The following is a 23,217-nucleotide window of genomic DNA, read 5'->3' as shown; positions in this document are numbered from 1 at the left end:
CTGGGCAGTCACTCCACAAAAGATTGCTCATGAGTTTGATTAGCCATCTCAGCAGAATCCAGAAATACAGATGGAATGTTACCTGCAGGGACATTGCCAGTTTGGACTGAAGTAGACAATATGAAACAAAGGAGGGCATTCAGATAAGCCAGTCTTCTCTGGAAGAAGTACCCTCAAAGACACACACAGAATGTTTTTACCAATTTTTTAGCATCTCAATCCGGTCAGGTTGACGACCAAATTTAACCATTGCTGGGGAAAAAGAGGTGGTCTAAGTAACTGGAAATGGTGTTATGATTAAAAACAGTAAGCCTAATCCAAAAGTAATAGTACATAAACCCATATTCTAGTTGGTAAACTTGTTTTTTGCAGAGATATAGGTTAATAATTCTTTGTGTGTGTGTGTGTGTGTGTGTGTGTGTGTGTGTGTGTATGGTGCTGGGGATTGAACCCAGGTCCTTGTGAATGTGAGGCAAGCACTTTACCAACTGAGCTGTTTCCCCAGCCCAATTAATAGTTCTTTAACTGTGTGTTGGTGTTGAACAAATAAGTAAGTGAAGATTGGATGGTGGGAGCCAGGTTTCTCAGTGTTAAAAAGGGAAGTTACAGGTAATATAAGAAAAGGAAGACAAGCGTGAACTCTTTGGTACTGAATTTGAGTCAGAGACATCAGTATGAATTTTTGTTTACCTTGTTGGATGGATGGATAGAAAAAGCAATTGCGCCTGTGTGTGAGTATATATGCATTATATTACGTCTCTAAGCCTGGAATTCTAAGAAGATAGTTTGTCATTTTTGCCAGTAATATTAAACTTTTTTTTTTTTAACATCATTTTGAGTGTTTACATTTCCTTTGTGGAACGTCTCATCATGGACCTTTTCTTGTTTTTTTAAAGGTGTATTAGTAGTTTTCTAATTGATTTGTAAGAACTCTTTAATGAAGGAATTTTTTTCCTAGTGTTTCTAGGTTTTTAAGAGTTTTTTTTTCACGTTTGTAAGGTAATTGAATTTTATTATTCCAAGTCTATTAAGTTGCTAGTGATCAGTTCTATGAATTTATGTTGGATTGTGCCAGAAAGAGGCAAACAGGCTAAGTTTAAATACCTCCTGAGAGCAGTTACAATGATAAAATCTGCTTTCTTCCTAATTTTTTAGATTCAACTTCTGTTGCAACAGAATATTCTCTGAAATTTGATGAATCCATGACGGAAGATGAAATAGAAGAAAAATCTTTTCGATCTTTACTACCTTCTGAGAGTCATCGCAGATTTAACATGGAAAAGAAAAGAGGCCATCATGATGACTCTGATGAAGAAGCTTCCCCAGACAAGACCACACTGTCTTCTGCCAAGGTGTGTTTCTGTTTGCCTGTGGAGGTAAATGTTTGTGGATGCATTCTCTTAAAGGTACAAGGATACATTTTATGTTTGAACTCAGTTGTCAACAATCAGAATTCTTTTCCTAAAAATCAGTTTTATGTTTTATTTTCCTTCTAAAAATCTGGCTTCCCTTTCCTTATAAAGTAGAATATAAACTTATTCATTAAAATAAGATATGGCCTCTAAGGAAATGAGTCAGTATTATTTCTATGGGCTTTTAAATTGCTTTACTCTTCTACTTAGCTCCATTTAAAAATTTACATTCATTCTTCTTTCTAAATCATATCACTTCTGGAAAACAGGAACAAATTCTTACCCTATTTTGTATCCCTGGTACTGTACATGTTGTACAGTAATTATTTATTAAGATTTACTGACTGATTAAATAGCAATGTGTTTTAATCCCTTTTATGTGCCTTTTTGAAGAATGTTTTCTTACGTGGTTGGCAGCCTTGTATAATACTTTTGTGTGTGTGTGTGTGTGTGTGTATGTGTGTGTGTGTTTGTTTGGTATCAGGGATTGAACCCAAGGTGCTTAACCACTGAGCCATATCCCCAGCCCTTTTATTTTTTATTTTGAGATAGCATCTCACTAAATTGCTGAGGACCTTGCTAATGTAAAATACTTTTTATTTATTTATTTGTTTATTTTTGAGGTGAGATCCTGCTAAGTTGTTGTGGCTCTAATTGCTGACAAATACCACTACTCTTGGCTTCATAATTTATTTATTCATTTATTCATACCTTTATTTTATTTATTTTTATGTGGTGCTGAGGATCCAACCCAATGCCTCACACGTGCCAGTCAAGCAGTTTGCCACTAAGCTACAGCCCCAGCCCCATAATTTATTTTTATGAATGTGTATCTCTTATTAATGATATTAAATATCAAAATGTTTAATAGATAAAAAACTTGAAATAAACTCTCTACTTTAGGAGCTGAGCATGCCATTCTCAGGAGGACAAGATAGCTTTTCTAAATTTACTATGGAGATGGTTCGACAGTATATGAAGGAAGAGGAAATGAGGGCAGCTCACCAATCTTCGCTTCTGCGTCTTCGAGAAAAGGCTTTGAAGGAGAAAACCAAAGCTGAATTAGCTTGGCTAGAACATCAAAAAAAGTAAGTTCTTTCAGTAGCATAGTTTTCATTGTTCAGTTACTTCCATAAAAAGTAAATGCTTTATGTTTTAAAATATTTTTGTTTCCTCATTTAATTTTTTTTTTGTGTGTGCTTCTGGTTATTAAACCTAGGACCTTGTACATGCTAATAAGTACATGCTCTATCACTGAGCTATATCCCTAGCCTCTCCTCATTTAATTTGATATGATTAAATTAACCTAGTTTTAACAATCCAGGAATATGGCAATAATCTTTGATTTGTGTTACTTTCAAGACTTCCTTCCTACCCATATAATATTTTGTTTTCATTTCTCTTTTACAGTCTAACTGATCCTCCTGTTGTTGTCCTATACTTAATTCCTCTATAGTGTTGCAAATTGTTCAGAGTCCTCCGATCTTTAAAAGACAGTCTAGGGCTTACATGTATTACATAATCAGTAGAATGCTTGCTGAGATATTAACTGCTGCTGCATATAACAACTGTTTTCAACTTTTGAAAATGCTAAGTTTGTGAACTTGTTAGTAACCAAGAATTCTTGAAATTATAACATGAATTTAGTCTTTGTCTCAATGAAAAATATTATTTGCAGACATCTACGAGACAAGGGAGAGGATGATAAAATGCCCCCACTCCGGAAAAAACAGCGTGGTTTGCTTTTAAGATTGCAGCAAGAGAAGGTATGTTAGGAAAAATGTCTCTTTAAAAAAATTTATCATAGGCAAATTATGTTTGCCTAATAATCTCTTTTTCTTATTATCACCTTAAATGGGATTTAGTTGACTCTTGCCCTGATTATAGAGGTTGCTTGGTAGTTTACCATATTTCTCTTACATTAAAATTGAACACAATCAAATCTGCTGCCTTTCTATAGTATGAATAGAATAATTTTTTGAAATGATTTGAATTTTAAAAATTAAGATATGTGTAAGAGTATATTTAGATTAATTTTTGAGTCATCACTTCCCTTCAGAGAGTTTCACAACATATTAATTACATATTGACAAATTTTGACTTAGTGGGATTAGAAAGGCCTTGGTTTTGAATCCTGGAGAGACAGCAAGGTAGTTTGATGATGAAGAATTCAGGGGCTGGGGATGTGGCTCAGGCAGTATCGCGCTCACCTGGCATGTGCGAGGCGTTGGATTCGATCCTCAACACCACATTAAAAATAAAGATATTGTGTCCACCTAAAACTAAAAAATAAATATTAAAAAAAAAAAAAAAGAATTCAGGCTCTGGAGCTGGGATGTGGCTCAGTGGTAAAATGCCTGTGGGTTCAATTCCCAGTACCTGCCCCCTCACATCCCCCCCAAAAAAAAGAATTCATGCTCTGAAGTCAGATTACCTAGGCAAGCATTTCAGCTCTACTAATTGTAGGTTTTATAACCTTGAACAAATTACTTAATTTCTGTGTCTCAGTTTCTTCATCTGTAAATTGAGAGCAATAATAGTAATATTCTTTATAGGGACATTAGGGAAGGATAGATGAGTTAATGCATAAAATAAATTTAGAGTAGACCTTGAAACAATGGTAAATACTCAGTGTTAGTTACAACTATCTAATCATGGTCAAGTTTAAGTAGCTCTCTGAGACTTAATTTCCTCATCTGTAGGAGTGGGGATTATACTTTCATATGGTGGTTGTGAGGATTAAATGAGGTAACATATGTAAAGTGTGTTTCACAGTACCTGGTAAGTATTTAATAGATTCTAGTTTTCTTTTCCCTTATTGACCTGTTGTCAGGTGAGATCTACTGTGTTAGATGATATACAAACTTGTTTATTTGAGTTATATATTAGATTATTACTTAAAATAATTTTTAAAAGTAAAATTAACCACAGGAAACATAACTGATGTGAATTTGAAAAAATTCCAAACTTAATTAAAAAAAAAAGTTATGACTTTTTAGTCTAAAACAAAGGTTTGTTTGTTTGTTTTAAGGTACGATTTTAAAAAAAATATTTATTAGGTGTAGATGGACACAACACAATGCCTTTATTTTTATGTGGTGCTGAGGATCGAACCCGGGTCCTGCCCATGCTAGGCGAGTGCTCTATCGCTGAGCCACAGTCCCAGCCCCTAAAACAAAGGTTTTAAAGTAAATAAGATTTGTCTTAGTTAAAATTGGTGACTTACTTTCTATACTGTTGCAATACAGTAGCTTTCAGTTTGTAAAGTAGAAGAAAAATACATTTGTAAATATGTTCTCTCATTCTGTAGTATTTCTTTTCACTTTAATAGCATCCTTTGAAGCACAAATTAATTTCAATATAATATTTCATTGCATGCTTATTGATGGCACATTTTTTTCGGGTTTTGTTAGTTTGAAAGTGTATTAGTTTTATCATTTTTTAAAGGATATTTTGTAGAATTATTTCAGCACTTTTAAAGATCACTTTCCAGTGTTTATCACTTTTCATTGTTTTTGTGGAGAAGTCAGTTGTCTTAAGTGTTGCTTTTTGTAGGCTTCTTTTAAGATTTTTTAAAAATTGTCTTTGGTTTTTTAATACTTTTACTATAAGGTGTCTAGGTATGGTTTCCTTTGTAATAATCCTATATAGGTTTGCTGAACTTCTCAATCTGTTGGTTGTTATATTTTATTAGTTTTTGTATTTTGCTTCTGCCCCCTTCTTTCTATCATTTCCTTCTGGGAGTCCATTTAGACATATGTTAGACCTTTTTGCTATGTACCACATCTCTCTTCTGTTTTCTCTTGTTTTGATTTCATTTTCTCAAAACAAAAAACACTGTGCCTCAGTTTGGAAAAAAATTTTTTTAAAAAGTTTTTTCTAGTTGTAGATGGACACATTGCCTTTATTTATTTTTATGTAGTGCTGAGGATTGAACCCAGTGCCTCACATGTGCCAGGCAAGTGCGCTACCACTGAGCCACAACCTTAGCCTTTGGAAAAATTTTTATTGACCTATTGGATTCTCAGTGTGTCTTCTGCTTCAGCTATTAAACAAACTATATAGTTAAATCTAAATAAATTGTTAATTTTATTATTTTAGTCCTATAATTCCCATTTTTTTAAAAAAATTCTTCGTTGTAATCTACCTTTCCATCCTTTTTTTTTTCCTATATGTATTTTATCTTCCTTGTCGGCTGTTTTATTTTTTTTGTTGAGTGCTGGATGCTATGGATAAATAATTACAAAGACTTCTTCTGATGTTCTCTCACCCTAGAGAAGATTCCTCCTTTCTTTTGCTCTACAGTTAGTTATCAGCTATTTGCCTTAACCCAGGCTAAAGACTGCACTGGGTTAAGGTAGGGTTGCAGAGTTGTTAAGCTCCAGTCTACCTCTGCTTTGCCCTGTTGTCCCTGTATTGTGGTCCTCCAGGGATTTCACTCAAAAACTAGGTAAACCTGTTTTTCTCAGCACAAGACACTGTAAGGATTTCTTCTCAGAGGTTTTTGGCTTGGTTCCTTAACTTTCTGTCTGTGCTGCTTCAGAATTTGACAGATGTTCAGAAGAATGTGAGTTTGAGGCCTCTTAAGTCTCCATTTTTGTTACTTCAACTCTGTAGTTGGTAGAATTATTAATTAGTAAAACCTTTTTTTTTTTTTTTAAAGGTATCAGTGTTTGAATTCCGGGCTCTTGGCCACTGAGCCACTTCCCCAGCCCTATTTTGTGTTTATTTAGAGACAGGGTCTCACTGAGCTGCTTAGCACCTCACTGTTACTGAGGCTGGCTTTGAAATCCTCCTGTCTCAGCTTCCCAAACTGCTGGGATTACAGGCGTGCACCACTACACCCAGCTAGTGTAGCTATTATAAAGGTTACTTAAGGACATGTAGAATATATGATTCAGCAGTTCTGCCTTGGTATATATCCTTAAAATATTCTTTAATCCAAGAAGCTCTTCAAATGTACAGGGGAAAACAAACATCATCAGTAAGAGAATACATGAATCAAAGCACATATCTACAAAAAATGTTTAATATTGTAAGAAAATGAATGCATTAGGTATCAGCACTATCCAATAGAGACTTCTATATCTGTACATGCAATATGTACATGTAGCTAACTAACAGCTATCATTGGACACTTTAGCATTAGATCCTCATTACCAGAATTATAATGTTGTGTTTATAGAAGGGCAGTATACAAATAATATGTTCAGTATTATACTATTCATGGAAATATTTTAAAGTAACCAATTAGTAATATATATATAGTCTGTGGAATGACTCATACATCAAAACTATAAATAGACATGTAGCAGTGATATACTTATGCAGAAAATCCTAAGAAGAGATTGCAGTGGAATTTGGTTAATTTATGTGTAGTGATTTAGTTTTGAAACAGATTAAATATTAATGTTTGAATGACTGATTTTCATGTTTATAATACTTTTTAATAGCTTAAAGAGTAAATTTGCCAAAAAATATTCTTTAATCCAAGTGGTTGCTGCTGGAAAGTTGCTGTATAGAATATAAAGTATGAGAGTGTAAGAATATATGTATTAAGATGTTTGTTTCTGTTGTAGCAGTACAAATTATTTTATCTGGTAGTGAGATAGCTATACACAGTTTGTCACAACTCTCTGAAAAATAGAACAAATTATTCTTTTTTCCTCCACTGAGGTGACATTCACATAATATAAAATAGCCATTTAAATTATGCAAATAATTTCACTTATACAAGTCACCATTTCAAAGTAAACAATTGACTTGTACAACCTTATGACCTGTTTTCAGGAGATATGTTAGTTTTCTGTTACCATAATAAATACCTAAGGTAAATCACCTTAGTAAGAAAAAAGGGTTTTTTTGGTTCATAATTTCAGAGGTTTCAGTTTGGCCCTGTTGCCTTTGGGTCTTTGATAATGGAGTTCATCTTAAGAAAAGGAAACTATTACTTCACAGTGACCAAGAAACAGAAAAAGAGAGACGAAGGAACTGGAGTTCAAATATCCCCCTCAAAGGCATGCTCCTAGTGACCTAACTTCCTCCTCCTAGGCCCCACCTCTTAAATGTTCCACTACTTCTCAGTAGTGCCACAAGCTGGTGGCCAAAACTTTAACATGTAGACCTTTGAAAGACACTTATCCCAACTATAACAGAAGGGGAACAAACATTTTCCTCCTAGAATACCCTATAAAAATATAGATTTTTTTCTAGGCTCAAATTGGGTGAATTTATGTATTTATTGGTTCAGAATCTCAGAACTGTTTTCATAATGGTACTACTAGGGGACTGTGAATATGCAGTTCAGTGATACAGTACTTACCTATCATATGCAAAGCCCTGGGTTGAATCCCTAGTAATGGGCTGGGGGGTGTGGGGAGGAGAACTAGAATATGAACTTGTCCATTTCACTGTGTCAACATTTTGAACAAATGATGCAAAAACAAGTCTGAGTAGAACTGCTGGTGCCTTAGCATAACTCAGGGCACCAGATTGTTCGGTGATTGTTATGTTCTTCACTGCCACACACTTGCAGTTTGAAAAGTAAGTTTTGCAGACCAGGCCAGTGGCCCAAGCTTGTAATCCCAGCAATTCAGGAGGCTGAGGCGGTTTGGCGAGACCCTATTTTCAAAATTTAAAATAAAATAAAAAGGGCTAAGAGATACCTCAGTATAGAGCACAAGTTATGCTTAATAATGTCCTGATTTAGGTAGTAAAATATATTTATTCCATTATCTTTAAAAAAAATTTTTTTGTAGTTGTAGATGGAAAGAATGTCTTTTATTTGTTTATTTTTATGTGGTGCTGAGGATCAAACCCAGTGCTTCACGCATGCTACAGGCGCTCTGCCACCTAGACCCAGCCCCAGCCCTTATCTTGATTTTGAGGACAAGACTATTTCATATTCTATGTTCTGTGTGACAGAAATGGCAAAACCATGATTTAGATTTAGTCACATATGCTAGATACTAGAGTACAGTAATTAACTCAAGGAAAAGTATTTATGTACTTGTTTGAATTTCAAGTTTAGCTATATTTTTCCCCTGAAATGCCATTTTTACTTATGATTCACCAGCAAATTGCTCATTCAGATTTAGTTATTTGACAGTATTTTCTTAAAAATGAACCAAGTGTGCCTGATTACTTCAAAGAAAACAACTTGGAATATTTGTTACCAACGATAATATGCAAGCTTTCAAAGAAAGTCAAAACCATGAAACATTTTTATATGTTACCCAATATTAAATTGTTTTTCTTTTGAGTTTAATGGTGATATTAATTAATCTGATTTTTAAGGAAATATGCCAACCTTTAGAAAATCTGCATAATGCAGTGAACAGATTTTCCAATTGACCAACGCTTGATGTTAAAAAATCAAGCCAGACAATAAACAGATTTGCAAAAACCTGAATGTCATTTTTTTCACTCATTTTTTGTTGTTGTTGTTGTAGAAAATGTAGTTACTGTCTTTAAAATCATATAAAGTTTTTATGTACTCATTGGAATGGAAAAGAGAAAATATCTTAGTATTATAAAATTAGTTTTACCCTGAAAGGGTCTCAGGGAGCATCTGCTCCAGAGAAGTTCATAAATTTCCCCCCAAGGAAACAAAAAATGTAAGACTGTTCATTGCATCATTATTTGTAATAGTAAAATAATAAAAACAACTTTAAAATCCAACCATATAGGTAATAGAAAATGAAATGTATATTCCTCCAGCATGATTTCATACAGTATTATTAGAAGGTGTGAATTAGCATGGAGGGATAGCAAAAGTAATATCTGGCGTTGGGCTGTGACTCAGTGGTAGAGTGAGTGCTTGCTTGCCTAGAATGTGAGAGACCTGAATTTGATCTCTAGCACCAGGAAAAAAAAAAAAAAAAACCAAACAAAAAGTGCTATCTAGTAAATAGGTACATAAGAGATTATTTGTAAAATATTTTAAAACCTACAAACAAATGGAATGTGTTTCTTAGTAAATAAACAAATATTTTTAGAAGAATTTAAAATAGAATGTGCTTGAAGAATACATACCAAACTTATGTGGATAATGGTTACCTCCAAAGGAGTTGTAGCATGATATTATAGTTTTCTCTGCAATGTTTTATTTGTTTACAAATTTTACAAGTTAGTAATATATTTCTGTACAAATTTTAAAAGTAGGATAAAATGTGAATATTAACAATTATTAATTTGAAATTTTGTAAATGTGAATCTTTATTATGTACTTTGCTGTGTTTTCAGATGGTTTCAAAAAAACTTTCAAACATGATTAAACTAATAAGTAAAAAATTTAGTGTCTTGTTAGGTCTACCTCATTGATAAGAAGACAGATTTAAATAAATTTTGAAAAACAAGGACAGGTAAATTTAAACAGGTATAAGCAGTGAAGTATGGCAATTTTTGCCTGTTTTATTAACAACCAAAGTTAGATGGAGAGAGATTAGTGTAATGTAGTCTTAAATGTTTCTGATGACATTGTAAGTGGGAACAATTCTTTTTTTTTAATATATTTTTAGTTGTCAGTGCACCTTTGTTTTATTTATATGTAGTGCTAAGAATAAAACCTAGTGCCTCACACATGCTAGGCAAGCACTGTACCACTGAGCCATAACCCCAGCCTATAATTTTTTTAAAGCAATTTTTAAAACTGGTTTAAGGTCCATAAAATGATTCATTGTCTTTGATTTGTTTATCCTATTTCTATGACTCTCTTCTAAAGAACTATTCCATAGTATGAAACAGTTGTATTATTAAAGCATTATTTTGAATAGTGAAAAATTGTAAGGGTCTAAGTGTGTAGCGTTAGAATAATGGTTGCATTATGGGGCTGGAGTTGTGGATAATAATGGTTACATTACGGGGCTGGAGTTATGACTTAGCGGTAGAGTGCTCGCCTTGCACGTGCAAGGCCCTGGGTTTGGTCCTCAGTACCACATTAAAATAAATAAAATAAAGTTATTGTGTATAAACAACTACAAAAAAATAAATATTAAAAAAGAATAATGTTTACATTACTTAGTTTAGTCAATATGCATTTGTTAAACACAGGTAGATGTAAAGGCTATGTACTTTTATGGAGAAGTGTGAAAGGTATGTTAAGTTTAAGAAGGACTATGAAATTGTCATTGTGTTTTAGTTAATAATCATTTAAATTAAGGAATCACGTTAAATTATTTAGCAATGAGGTTCTGTGGGACTCACTACTTTGAAGTTTTTCAGTGTTATTATGTTTACCTAGAAATTCTATATGTTTATTGTAATACATATGATGATTGGGTTTTTCTTTTTAAAATATTACTTTGGATTTGTCTCCTTCAAATCTCAATTCCTCTCCTAACTCTTTAAACTTTTAGGCAGAAATTAAACGTCTTCAAGAAGCCAACAAGGCAGCTCGAAAGGAAAGGCAGCTGATCCTTAAGCAGCAGGAGGAGATAGAAAGGATCCGACAGACCACCATAAAATTGCAGGAGAAGTTGAAGTCTGCAGGGGAGAGTAAATTGGTAAGTTACTTGAAATTATTATCAGTTAGTTTGTGATCTTTCCCATGTTGCTTGCCAGTGGCTTACTCCACCTCATGTTGAAATAGTGTAATATAATAACAAATTAGGATAAAGTTCTATGTATGTGTCTTTATGTTTAATGAGAATCTTCTCCCACCCCATGAAATATTCATGTTTTGAAAGGGCCACATGATTCTGATATTAGATTAAAATGTTTTCTGTGGAGAACAGTGACTGAGATTGGGGGTCTTTGATGACCTTGTGGCTGTGGCATGTCTGATGCCTGGAAATGTTTCTGTGCAAGGACATAGGATGCCATTTTAATGCCCTGTATGAGGAGGCTCTGTGGTAGAGTCTTATCAGCTTTGATCTTGATCACAGGCACATAGCTTCCAGGGATAAAGGAATTCTCATGCTAGACAACCACAGTGTTTCACCAGCTCTGCTACTCCTGCCCACTTAACAGTAACTTTAAACAATGGGATCTTCTTGAGCATTACACAAAGCTCCTAACACTGCACACAGCAACTATGGATTACAACTGTGAAAAAGCTGCATAGATGTTTATAGTTTTGTAACTTTCTGAGTACAAAAAAATAATGCTTACGTAGTCTTTAACCCGATAATGAGATGTATATAAATAAAGCTGGTGTTAACTCTTTAGATCTGCTTCTCCATCAGAGAGCAGCACTCTGCCTGATCCCAGCTATTTTATCTTCACAAACTGTGTTAGTCTTTATTTTCTTACCCCCCCCCCATTGCCCCTCACAGAAACTTAGAGTTTGGCTGCACTGGATGTGGCAGTTTTCCATTTATGAACAAATTTGGGATAGAAAGCTCTAGATTTGCTCATCAATCCAAATACATTCCTCAGAATTAATGAGAGACCATTTTGTTCTTTTTTTGCTATTTATGTTAGCTATCTGGCTTTAATATTATAATGATGTAAGATTCAAAGGAGATATTTAGACAAGAACAAAATTTGGATCTATTCTAAGGTATTATAAAGTGTCAGTATAGGCTGTGGTTGTGGCTTAGTGGTAGAGCGATTGCCTAGCATGTGTGAAGCACTGGGTTCAATTCTCAGCACCACATATAAATGAATAAAATAAAAAAAAATTTAATAAAAAAATCAATAAATAAAGTGTCAGTATACTGTGCTGAAAAACCCTAAATTATATAGAAGTATAACTTTTAAAAATCTAATATCTCCACTTTGATTTCTAAAATACACTTTAAATTTTGAATAGTGCCAAATTTCAGGAAAATTCGAAACAGTACGAAGATTTCTAATTTTCTAAGTCATTTGACAATAAGTTGCTAACAGATTAATATTGATACGTTGCTACCATTTTATCTACAGCCCTTTTAAATTTCTTCACTTGTCAAATGATAGTCTTTATAGAAAAAGTAACTTTAGAATCACATATTGCATTTAGTTTTCATGTCTCTTTAGTCTCCTTCAATTTGGAATTGTTCCTTGAGTCTCATGACCTTGATACATTAGAAGGCTATATGACAGGGGGCTGGGGCTGCAGCTCAGCGATAGAGTGCTTACTGGGCACGTGCGAGGAAGCACTGGGTTTGATCCTCAGCACTACATAAATAAATAAACAAAACAAGTATTGTGCCCACCTACAACTAAAAAAAAAAAGATTATATGATGTCAGTTATTTTGTAGAATGTTCCTTAACTGAGCTATGTCTGATGTTACCTCATGACTAGATTCAGGTTGTGCATCTATGGCCGGTGTATCATAGAAGCAATGTTATTCTTTTTGCATTCATTTAGGTGGCACATAATTTTGATTGATTCCATTATTGATGATGATCACTTGATTAAAGTGATATCTGCCAGACTTAATTACAAAGTTTCTTTCCCTTCAGCATTAATAGGTATTTCACATAGAAATATTTTTGAAACTATGCAAATATCTTGTGCATAGTTTAAATTTATTCTCTTACCTTTATCAAAATTAACTCATGAGTTCCTATTTTACTTGGGCTTTCAATCTGTTACTATTATTATTTATGTGATGCTCACTTTGTCTCAAATTGGGCTATTAAAAGCTTCTCCATACAGATTTCTTTGTCCATTTGTTATGTCTCATCATCCCAGAGTATTTACATGCTTTCTGGAACAAGATGTTTCGGGATCATTTTGAACTTCTGCCTCACCCTTAAAATTAATTGATATTCTGAGGAAGATTATTTAGAAACCAAAATATGGTTTGTTCATTGCTCTTTAGGTTTTACTCTTCCTAAGCAATAAATCTCGGAGAAATATTAGTTTTAACTACATACTGTCTGTATGTGTGTGTGTGTGTGTAATAAACATGTATAAATAAAATCAGGAGTTTATACGTATACTTCCAATTCCACACCAGTGCCACAACTTTCATACTATTTTGTTGTTGTTTGTTTTCTATTTTGGAATTCTCTTATCTGACAGATAACTGGTGAATGTCCTTCTCTCTGTGTTTGGGCTTTGACTTCCCCATTCCCTATCTCCTTGTTCCTCCATTCTTTGGACTGACGCCTATGCCAGGAAGTTCACTGTGGGGAAGCCATCCTTCCTGTGTTTGAACTCATGACATCATGTGCTGACCTACTTCCACACAGACATTCTTGTTGCCCTGCTTAGACTCTGATTCCCCATTCAGGCTGCCCTGGTGCATGAGATACTGTCTTCATCTCACTCAGATAATCACACCCACTCTTGGCCCCTGTCTCCCTCTACCCTCACATGAACACATACATGCCTTGTTCTGCTCCATCTGATGACTTTAAGACTGTGTAGTTCAGGAAGCAGAATGGAAAGAAGTACTGTCCTTTGTTTGCATTTTTCACAAATAAAAATAGTCATAATTATTCCCACCATCTGCCTTAAAATTTGTGAGTATAAATTACTATTTTGGGAAAGACATACTAAGAAAAAAGTTTCACTTTTTATTTATCAGAAGTAATGTATTGATTAAACTAATAGTTTTTAAATGTTTCATTACAAACAATTTTAATTTGTGAAATACTGTTTTCCATAAGGAATTCTTCCAGGAAAGAAAAATCCATCCCTTAGTATGTTTAGAGTAAGTTATTACATCTTTTGTTCAGTCTTTGTGTCTGTACATATGTGTTTTATATATTTTAGTGTCTAGTTTTATGTTCCTTTTATGTGGTTTAACTTTAAAAACAAGAGTACAATTAGGAACTAGATTATTACTGGCAGAAGTTTTTTCTTTCTTTTTGGAGTTCTGTGGATTTTTAAAATTACAAGTGATATAGTCAGTCTATAAAAATATACGTAACATAAAATTTCCCATTTTAATCATTTTCTTATTTAAAAAAATTTTTTTAGTTGTAAATGGACACAATACCTTTATTTATTTATTTTTATGTGGTGCTGAGGATTACACCCAGTGCCTCACTTGTGCTAGGTAAGCCATTTACCACTGAGCTACAACCCCAGGCTCCATTTTAATTATTTTTAAGTGTGTAGTATATTTTTTGTCCCTTAAGTAAGTATGTCTTTTTTTAAGTAATTATGTCTTAATTTTAATTACTATTAGAAACATTGTTTTAAATTTAAACAATTTTGAATTGACAGTATTTAAGATCTTTTAAGATCCTTTTGAAGTCCAATAAAAGTTTGCTTCTTTTTGTTTACAGGACTCTCATAGTGATAATGATACAAAAAATAATAAGGCAACTAGTCCTGGACCAACTGATTTGGAGACCCGTAGTCCTTCTCCCATCTCAATCTCCAGCAGTGAAACTAGCAGTATCATGCAGAAACTGAAGAAAATGAGAAGCCGCATGGATGAGAAGTAATTCATTTTTATAAATATATCCTGTTTAGTTACACTGCAAGTAGTATGAACAAATGACATTTTTTAATATGCTGCATAGATCAAGATAAAATGTTTGATGGATTCAGTAACATTTTAGCAGAAATGTTGGATCAACCTAGAAGTTAATTAACTGTAGATCTTATTTATGAAACAGTTTTTCTCATTTTGATGTAAATAGTTTCCTTATTAAAAAGCCAAAGTAGTATTTGAATATGTACCCTTTCTTTGCATATGTCTACCAACTTGGGGAGCAACTAATGGTATATTGAATTGACATCCTTTTGATCTTTGGCAATTCTCAAGCTTAATTTAATGGTAGAACAAAATTTTTACCTTGTCAGTTTCTGAGATTTTTCTGGGGTGTGGAATGATTCTGCACTCTAATATTCTTCCAAAATATTTCTAAGAATTATTTTTTTAAAAATCTCCTACTGGAATGTAGCTCGGTTGCATATAAGATTTGATTATATAAAATTACATTTATGTGATAGTTCACTCTTTTAGTATTCATTAAATTAAATATGGTTACAAATTAGATTCTTGTAGGCTGTATACTTGCCTCTATAATCACTATCCCATATTTAGCTTCCTTGAAACCCACTGAATACGGGAAAGAGAATCATTAGAAATTTTTACTGACTGCCATTTTAAGTTAGCAATTTGAACCACACAGACAGAACTTAAATTGTTATCTTGAGATCCTTTGGCCAAATTTAATAATGTTTTATATTTATATGTGACACCTACCTTTGGTTTAATTAGTTTTAGGATAGTCAAGTGATTATTGAGTAAAATTCCTTATTTCCTCTAAGTGCAATTATATGTTGGTATTTCTTTCTTTCTTTTTCTTTTTTTTTTTTTTTTAGTTGTAGGTGGTCACATAATCTTTATTTCATTTTTATGTGGTGCTGAGGATTGAACCCAGTGCCTCATGTGTGCTAGATGCCTCTAATCCCAGTGACTGAGCAGGAGGATCCCACGTTTGAGGCCCTAAACAATTTATCGAGATCCTTTCACAAAATAAAAAGTAAAAGGACTGGGGATGTAGCTCAGTGCTAAAGCACCTCTGGGTTCAATTCCTAGTTAAAAAAAAAAAAATTATCAGTGTAAAAACTAAATATTATTATACATCTGAATACTTCTTTTTAGATGATTTCTGTGGGATAAGTCAAGTAAAGTTTCTTTAAATAAGAATTTATTGAAATTTAGGTGAAAAATGCATTCTTCCTTTTTTGATTAAGATTTTCCACTAGTCTATAGAGACATTGCTTCATAGATCTTTGAATTCAAAATTAGAATAATTTTTATCACTGATTTGACATTTTATATCTGCCTCCAAGTCTCTTAGAATGGTAAATGTTTCGGGGAAGGTAGGGGTAATTTTTTTTCCCACTGATCCCTTGCTTTTATATTTCAGTAAAACCTTCATTGCTAGTCTCTATGAATGGTATTCTAAAATTTTAACCACACCTGTAGAAGAAATTGCTAATCTTAGTCTGTGAGGTCAGTTTCTGTGGTGCTTATTTTAGATTTGGTTAAATCTGTAAAAACCCTAAATAACAAATTTATTGACTGCTCCAAGTGTTGTCACAGAATCCAAATATTAATCACTATAATTTTTGTATTTCTTGTCTTATCAACTACTAGAGTAGACTTTTTCAAGGAGAATAATCCTTGAAACATTCCGTGACTTTTTATTTTGGGTACCAGGGATTGAACTCAGAGGCACTTGACCACTGAGCCACCTTCATAGCCCTATTTTGTATTTTATTAGAGACAGGGTCTTCTGAGTTGCTTAGCACCTTGCTTTTTGCTGAGGCTGGCTTTGAATTTTTGATCCTCCTGCCTCTACCTCCTGGGATTTCAGGCATACACCACCACACCTAGCCGTGATTTCTTAATCTGATGTCTGAAGCAATGCAGTTGAGTTTGTGGTAGGAATGAACAAGAGTATTTTCTGAAATTGGTTATGTGTTTAAAAACATAGTGCATTACAGTATTGTTTTCTATCCCTGAAACAAAGTAGTGGGAAGACTAGCATTATATGCCATTTATATTATGAAAATTTTAGAGTTAAGATTTCCTTCAGCTCCAACTGATGTTGGAATTTCAGCTCAAGAAGTGAAGAGTTACTTGATTTTGGAGTTAGCTTACTATAGTAGATGACTAATAATAAAATTATTTGAACCTTTGCTTCTTTGTAACCAGGTACTATTATTTGTTCCATAGATTTGTAAAGGCAGTCAGACCTGTTTTATTGATATGAAGTACTTGTCAAAGAGTAATCATCCTTCCCAAGAAGTTTAACATTTTGGGAGAACTTTTTTATTATATGTCATTGCTTATTGTTAGCCTTCTGAACTCTAATTTTTATAACAGATATATTTTTTAAACAATATTATCACTTTTGGCCTTGGTAAAAGATTTGTTCTTTAATGTTTCACTGAGACAATAATGCCTTCAGTAAACTTTATATTTCTAACATATGACTTTTCTTGACGTAGTTATTGAATTGACATTTATAAGTAATTTCCATTTTTCAATATAGTGAAAAGCAAAAAGAAATTCAAAATGTGAAAGACATTAGTAATAATGAAAACAGGTTTGTAAAAGACACACAGTAAACCTAAGCCACTGAATGAACAACCTTCCCTTTTGTCTTATTTGTAAGTGAATTTGAGTTTTGTTAATTACTGTGACAGACATTATTTATAATAACACTGGGTTACCTATAATTATGAAACAGTTATTGTTGAAAAACAAAGCAACATATGGGTGACTTCTGTTATTTTGCCAGTTCCTTTTCAGGAAAATGGTTTACTGAGCATATGAAGCTCTGAAGTGCTGCATTAGTTAAAATAAGACATCACACATTTTTTTCTTTCATTTATTAACAGTAGCTTGTTCTTCTGTGTAACAAGTTAATTATGTGGTTGTTCCCTCAGCAATTATTTATTGAGTAATTTGTGAATATGCTAAGTTCTGAGGGTTACCAAGATACAAACCCTGCCTTCAAAAAGCTTACAGTCTTACTTGGAAAATAGAATGCATGGAAGGATCATTTAGAAAAGTATATGGAGATCTATTGCTAAGGAAGTTAAGAAAGAAAAGAGAAATTTTCACTGACAGAAGAAGCATATTAAGGAAATTTTCATGAATATGTTCAGACTTAAATATGTTTTTAATTAGGAAGTACTTTCTAATATAAAAAGTATAAGCATTACAGACCAAGGTAGCATGAAAAAATTAGCTGGTAGTGTCAAAACATCTTAAACATTTCGTCTATACTTCCCAATTTGCTTAGAAAAATGATGAAATGCATCAGATATAGTGGCGCATGTCTATAACCCTAGCAGCTCAGAAGGCTGAGACAGGAAGATCACGAGTTTAGAGCCAACCTCAGCATTTTAATGAGGCCCTAAGCAACTTGGCAAGACTCTGTCTCAAAAATAAAAAGTAAAAAGGGCTGGGGATGTGGCTCAAGTGTTTAGGTGCTCCTGGGTTCAATCCTTGGTACCAAAAAAAGGAAAAGAAAAAACACTAAATGGACAAATTATTTAATTTAAATAATTAACCAGAAAGTTAAGCAGAGAAATATTTTATGATATTATTCTGTCTTAAAGTATTTATAAACTGAGTACACTGGCATATGACTACAATCCCAGCTAGTAGGGCAGCGGAGACGGGAGGATTATAGCCTTAGCAACCTAGTGAGATCGTGTCTCAAAAAAATAAATAAAGTATTTATGGTTTGTCTATTCAGTTTTGAAATCTTTACCATTAATATGCTGAACTTTAAAACTTAAGGATTTTCAAAGTAGAGTCTTAGATAGTCTTTTAAAGAAAATACCTTGTTAAGAATTATCTTAGGGGCTGGAGTTGTGGCTCAGCGGTAGAGCACTCGTCTCTCACGCACGGGACCCTGGGTTCGATCCTTGGCACCACATAAAAAAGAGTGAAATAAAGGTATTGTGTCCAACTACAACTATAAAATAAATAGTTAAAAAAAGAATTATCTTAAATAATTTATTAAACAACATTGCTTTAGATTAATATAATTGTCTTAGAGAAATTTCTATTATAAGTGTAGTAGCTGAATAAATTCTGGTAGTATAATGTTGTGTTTTAATTTCTGCAGTTCCTCGGTCAAGAATAGTGTACTGTATTATTTTGTTTATTTAACTGTATGCAAATTATTATACAATTTTAAGTAATAAATAGGTTTTACTATAGAAATAGCTAATCTGCACTATTTTTTTATATTCTTTTGAGTTGTAGGTGGACACAATACCTTTATTTTATTTTTATGTGGTGCTGAAGATCGAACCCAGTGCCCTCCACATGTGAGGCAAGCACTCCACCACAGAGCCACAAACCTAGCCCTGCATTTTCTTTTACATCAGTACTATCCTTGCCCTAATTTATCTTCTCATTCAAGTATTATGAAAGATACTTAAAAGCCAGATGCAGTGGCACACGCCTGTAATCCCAACACCTCGGGAGGCTGAGTCAGGGGAATCGCAAGTTCAGAGCCAGCCTCAGCAAAAGCAAGGCACTAAGAAACTCGGTGAGACCCTGTCTCTAAATAAAAAATACAAAATAGGGCTGGGAATGTAGCTCAGTGGTCGAGTGCCCTGAGTTCAATCCCTGGTACCAAAAAAATACACACACACACACACAATATTTATATATATATATATATATGCATATATGCTTAAAAATTCAGAAAAATTTATTTTAAGATTCAAAGCACTATGGTCTATTTTTATTTATAATAATATAGAATTAAAGAATTACAGAAGGAATTTTAAAACAATTTAAGGTATTAAATTTTCATTTATTTTATTTACTGTCTTTCAGATTTGAAGGATTTTAGACCTACAATTATCATTTAAAATTTATATAATCTTTTTTTCTTTCAAATTATAGCTGGAACACTGTTCATAGTTGTATTAGCTCAGTGAGAGAAAATTTGTCATGTCATATGATGTTGTAGCATGTTATTTTTAAAAAGTGGGAGGTTTTTGAATGTAGAAAGAATCATAAAATGGTAGAACTAGAAGAGGTCTCAGGGAACTTGTCTTTGTTTGACACAGTGAATTTAAGGCCCACAAAGATTAAGCGACTTGCCTGAGTTCACACACAGCAGAATGGCAGAGTTAGAACTAGAACCCTGCTCTCTGGACTTCAGCTAGTTAAAGTTTAACATATCTGCTTTTAGACTTACATTTTTTTTTTAATTACTGATAACTACATATCTTCAGTAGAAACTTGCCCTTCTGAATAGTATTTGTTGAAACTGGAAAAGTGCTAGATGGCTTATTACTATAGTCGAATAGCAGCATGAACAAGTCTATATGCTGGTGTGACTTAGTCAATCAAGTTCTTTAGTAATTAATTCTTTAAATTCAAACATTATAAGAACATAATTATTTCTGTACTAGATTACATTTATTGTATATCTAATTTTAATCCAGTGTTCTGTTACCATCAGAGGTCTTCTTGGGGGTTGCCTTGATAGCAACCATAAAGAATATTATGTTAGCAGACATTTATATATCCATAATTCATAAATTTTGTTTCTTACCTGTTCTTTGTATTGAGTGATTGTTAACTTTAGGGTAAAGTACTGCTTTTTTGTCTCACCTTTATTCAGCTTTTAAAGTTTTAGTTTTGAGAATGTTTTTATTGTAAACAAAGAAATGTTTGGGAGAAGAAGTTCTAACTTTATAATTAGGTTAAAACTTTTCTTACACTGTTTCCTAAACTGTTTTATTTTCATTTTCTATTAGTCATTTCTTTTGTTCCTCATTTCTAAACAAGAGCTCTTGAATGTATTTAATCTTTATAATTGAAAAGTAAATGTCAGTTCTTATTTTAGTAGGAAGAATAATTGGGGGCGAAAAAATTTCAACTTGTATATTTTTACACTTTATTTCACGTGTAAAATATTATTTTACTTTTTGTACTAGGTCATGCATGCATTCAGCAGTTACACACTTAAGAGGGTGGGTGTCACATTTGAATGTTACGAGTAAATTTTTTGGAACATTTTGCTAAGAACATTTGATTTTGCATAATATTTTGATAATGAACATCAAAATAAGTTTATTGTATATCAATAAAGAATGGCAAGGAAAATTTCATTGTCTTACTGAAATTTACAGAATGTTTTTCATTGAACTTCAGTGCAGAAAATCAAGGCAATCCAGTTGGGCATGCATGCATGTGTGCCTGTGTGTGTAAATAAATGAAGGGGAAAGTAAAATACTATATGTGGGGAAGTAGACATTAAAATAGTCTGTTATCTAAAGATATGCATAGGCGAGATTATATATATATATATTTCTTAAAATCTAAATGTGACTGGATTTATACCTAGATTTTCTCACTTCCGTGACATACTGATATTACTCCTTGCCCTTCCAAGGCAATAAATGTTGCCTTGATCTACAAATTATTGTTGTGTGCATGTGAACAGGAGCATGCTCTGTCAAAGAGAATTAACCTTTCAAACTTTTAGATTTATTTATCCTTTTGTGTATGTGTATAGTGATCTACTTACTGTGACAAAAGGTTTTATTTTTTCTACTTTTGTAACTTTAGGGTATAGAATTTTCTTCTTACCTTTAACTTTATGATTGAGCTGTCCATAGCATTTTTATTTTAATTTTTGGGGGAGGGTATTGGGGATTGAATTCGGGGGAATTGGCCACTGAGCCACATTCTCAGCCCTATTTTTTAAATATCTTTTTTAGTTGTAGTTGGATACAATACCTTTATTTTATTTATTAACTTTTATGTGGTGCTAAGAATTGAACCCAGCGCCTCACACGTGCTAGGCGAGCTTGGCTATTGCTGAGCCACAATCCCAACCCCGCCCAGCCCAATTTTGTATTTTATTTAGAGACAGGGTCTCACTGAGTTGCTTAGTGCCTCACTTTTACTGAGACTGGCTTTGAACTCACGATCCTCCTGTCTCAGCCACCCGGAGCCACTGGGATTACAGGCATGCGCCACCATACCCAGCTCATAGCATTTTTTTAACTGATAGTATTTATTGAGACTAGCTCAGTTTTTCTTAATTTTACATCCTGATATTTTATAGAATGGGCATTGTATTTTAACAGTATTATTTAAATGGGCCTTTGTTAGATTTAAAGCAAGGAGATCTTGTTAGCAGTTTTATGTTTAGAGGTTAACAAGGTTTTCTTCTACAAATAGGTTTAAACGTTTTTAGGCTGGATCGTGATGGTACAGTTAAGTAAGGCAAATGTACTTTTGATTTAATTTCAAGCTTAAAATATATGACAAGGTACAGATATAAAATCAGTTGCTTAGGGTTACCTATTTTAGTAGAATTGCTGATATACTAGGTTCATGGTTCAAACCTTATTTGAAAATTTATTAGCCCCACACTGTACTTCTCATCACTCACAAACAAGTAAATTAAACTGAAAAGACACATGATGGTTAAGTCATATTTGAGAATAAAGGCATGTTTATTCAGAAACCATTGGTAAGATCTGTGAAAGTACATGTTTTTTTATGTCACACAGAGTATAACACTTGCTTTACCAAGTAGCTTATAATGTTATTTAGGAAGCATATTGAAAATTCTTCACTTGGCTCTTATGCTTTCCCTTTCTCATTCTTCCTACCTCTTGATCTCTTGGTTTTAAAAATCTTCCTCCTTATTTTGTAGACACTGCTCTCCTGTTCACTACTTCTTCTCTGTCTTTACGTCTCATCACTGGGCCTCTCTCAGTGTCTGTTTTCCCAACCTTCATCCCAAATTCCAGCTGTATATCTACAACCAGTTGGTCAGGTAACTGCACCTTTTTTAGTGCACTCTTTGATAGAGCATGCTCTGTTCTTTTTGTTTTGTTTGCTTTTTTTGTTTTACTTCTTTTTAACAGCCTGGAGACCTCTTGTCAAATGTCATATAGATTTTACCTTGTGTTTCCACATTAATTTGACATGATTGTTCCAGAAGTGACAGTTCTTGTGCTTTTGACCAAATGTTGGATGTGTAAATGCATTTTTGTTGGCTAGCTACTGCTGTATATCTGACACCAATAATATGGACAGCATACCTTTCATTTAGCCATGGCATCTGCATTTGAAGAGATTTTATTAATAGCTTTAAACTAATCAAATATTTTTCCCTAAATTAGTAATCTCTCCTAATCCTTCTGACCTATAGAAGATCAGAGATTATGTTAAATTGAAAATTTGAGACATTTGATGCATCCTTTTACTCAGTTAATGATTATATGCATAAGATCTGACTGATGCTCAGTGTTCTCTACATAAAAAATGATTTATCACCTGATATATACCTGTATCTCTTAGATAATGGGAGCCAAACTCACTAGACCTGAAGCAAAGCCAGATAGAATTTGAAAATTTAAGTCAAAAGAGGACATAAATGTGTTTTTTGTTTGCGTGCTTG

The 23,217-nt window shown here is 33.3% G+C and overlaps 1 protein-coding gene across 11 annotated transcripts in view; it reads left to right on the top strand.

Annotated features, from left to right (window-relative positions):
• The window catches only part of CEP350 (centrosomal protein 350), a 170,072-nt gene that overhangs the window by 87,533 nt on the left and 59,322 nt on the right, over positions 1-23,217 (top strand). For 9 of the 11 annotated variants that reach the window (XM_081297503.1, XM_081297501.1, XM_081297499.1 and 6 more), the window contains 6 exons: positions 1,156-1,352; positions 2,316-2,500; positions 3,091-3,178; positions 10,769-10,915; positions 14,581-14,738; positions 22,468-22,590. In XM_081297503.1, the coding sequence (XP_081153629.1) occupies positions 1,156-1,352; positions 2,316-2,500; positions 3,091-3,178; positions 10,769-10,915; positions 14,581-14,738; positions 22,468-22,590 (898 nt within the window). The remainder of the gene's footprint in view (positions 1-1,155; positions 1,353-2,315; positions 2,501-3,090; positions 3,179-10,768; positions 10,916-14,580; positions 14,739-22,467; positions 22,591-23,217) is intronic. The other 2 variants (XM_081297495.1, XM_081297494.1) reach the window with 1 other exon arrangement.

This window comes from Spermophilus citellus (genome assembly GCF_964194105.1).
Source record: "Spermophilus citellus genome assembly, chromosome: 6".
NCBI lineage: Eukaryota > Metazoa > Chordata > Mammalia > Rodentia > Sciuridae > Spermophilus > Spermophilus citellus.
This window is presented reverse-complemented; position numbering and strand designations above follow the sequence as displayed.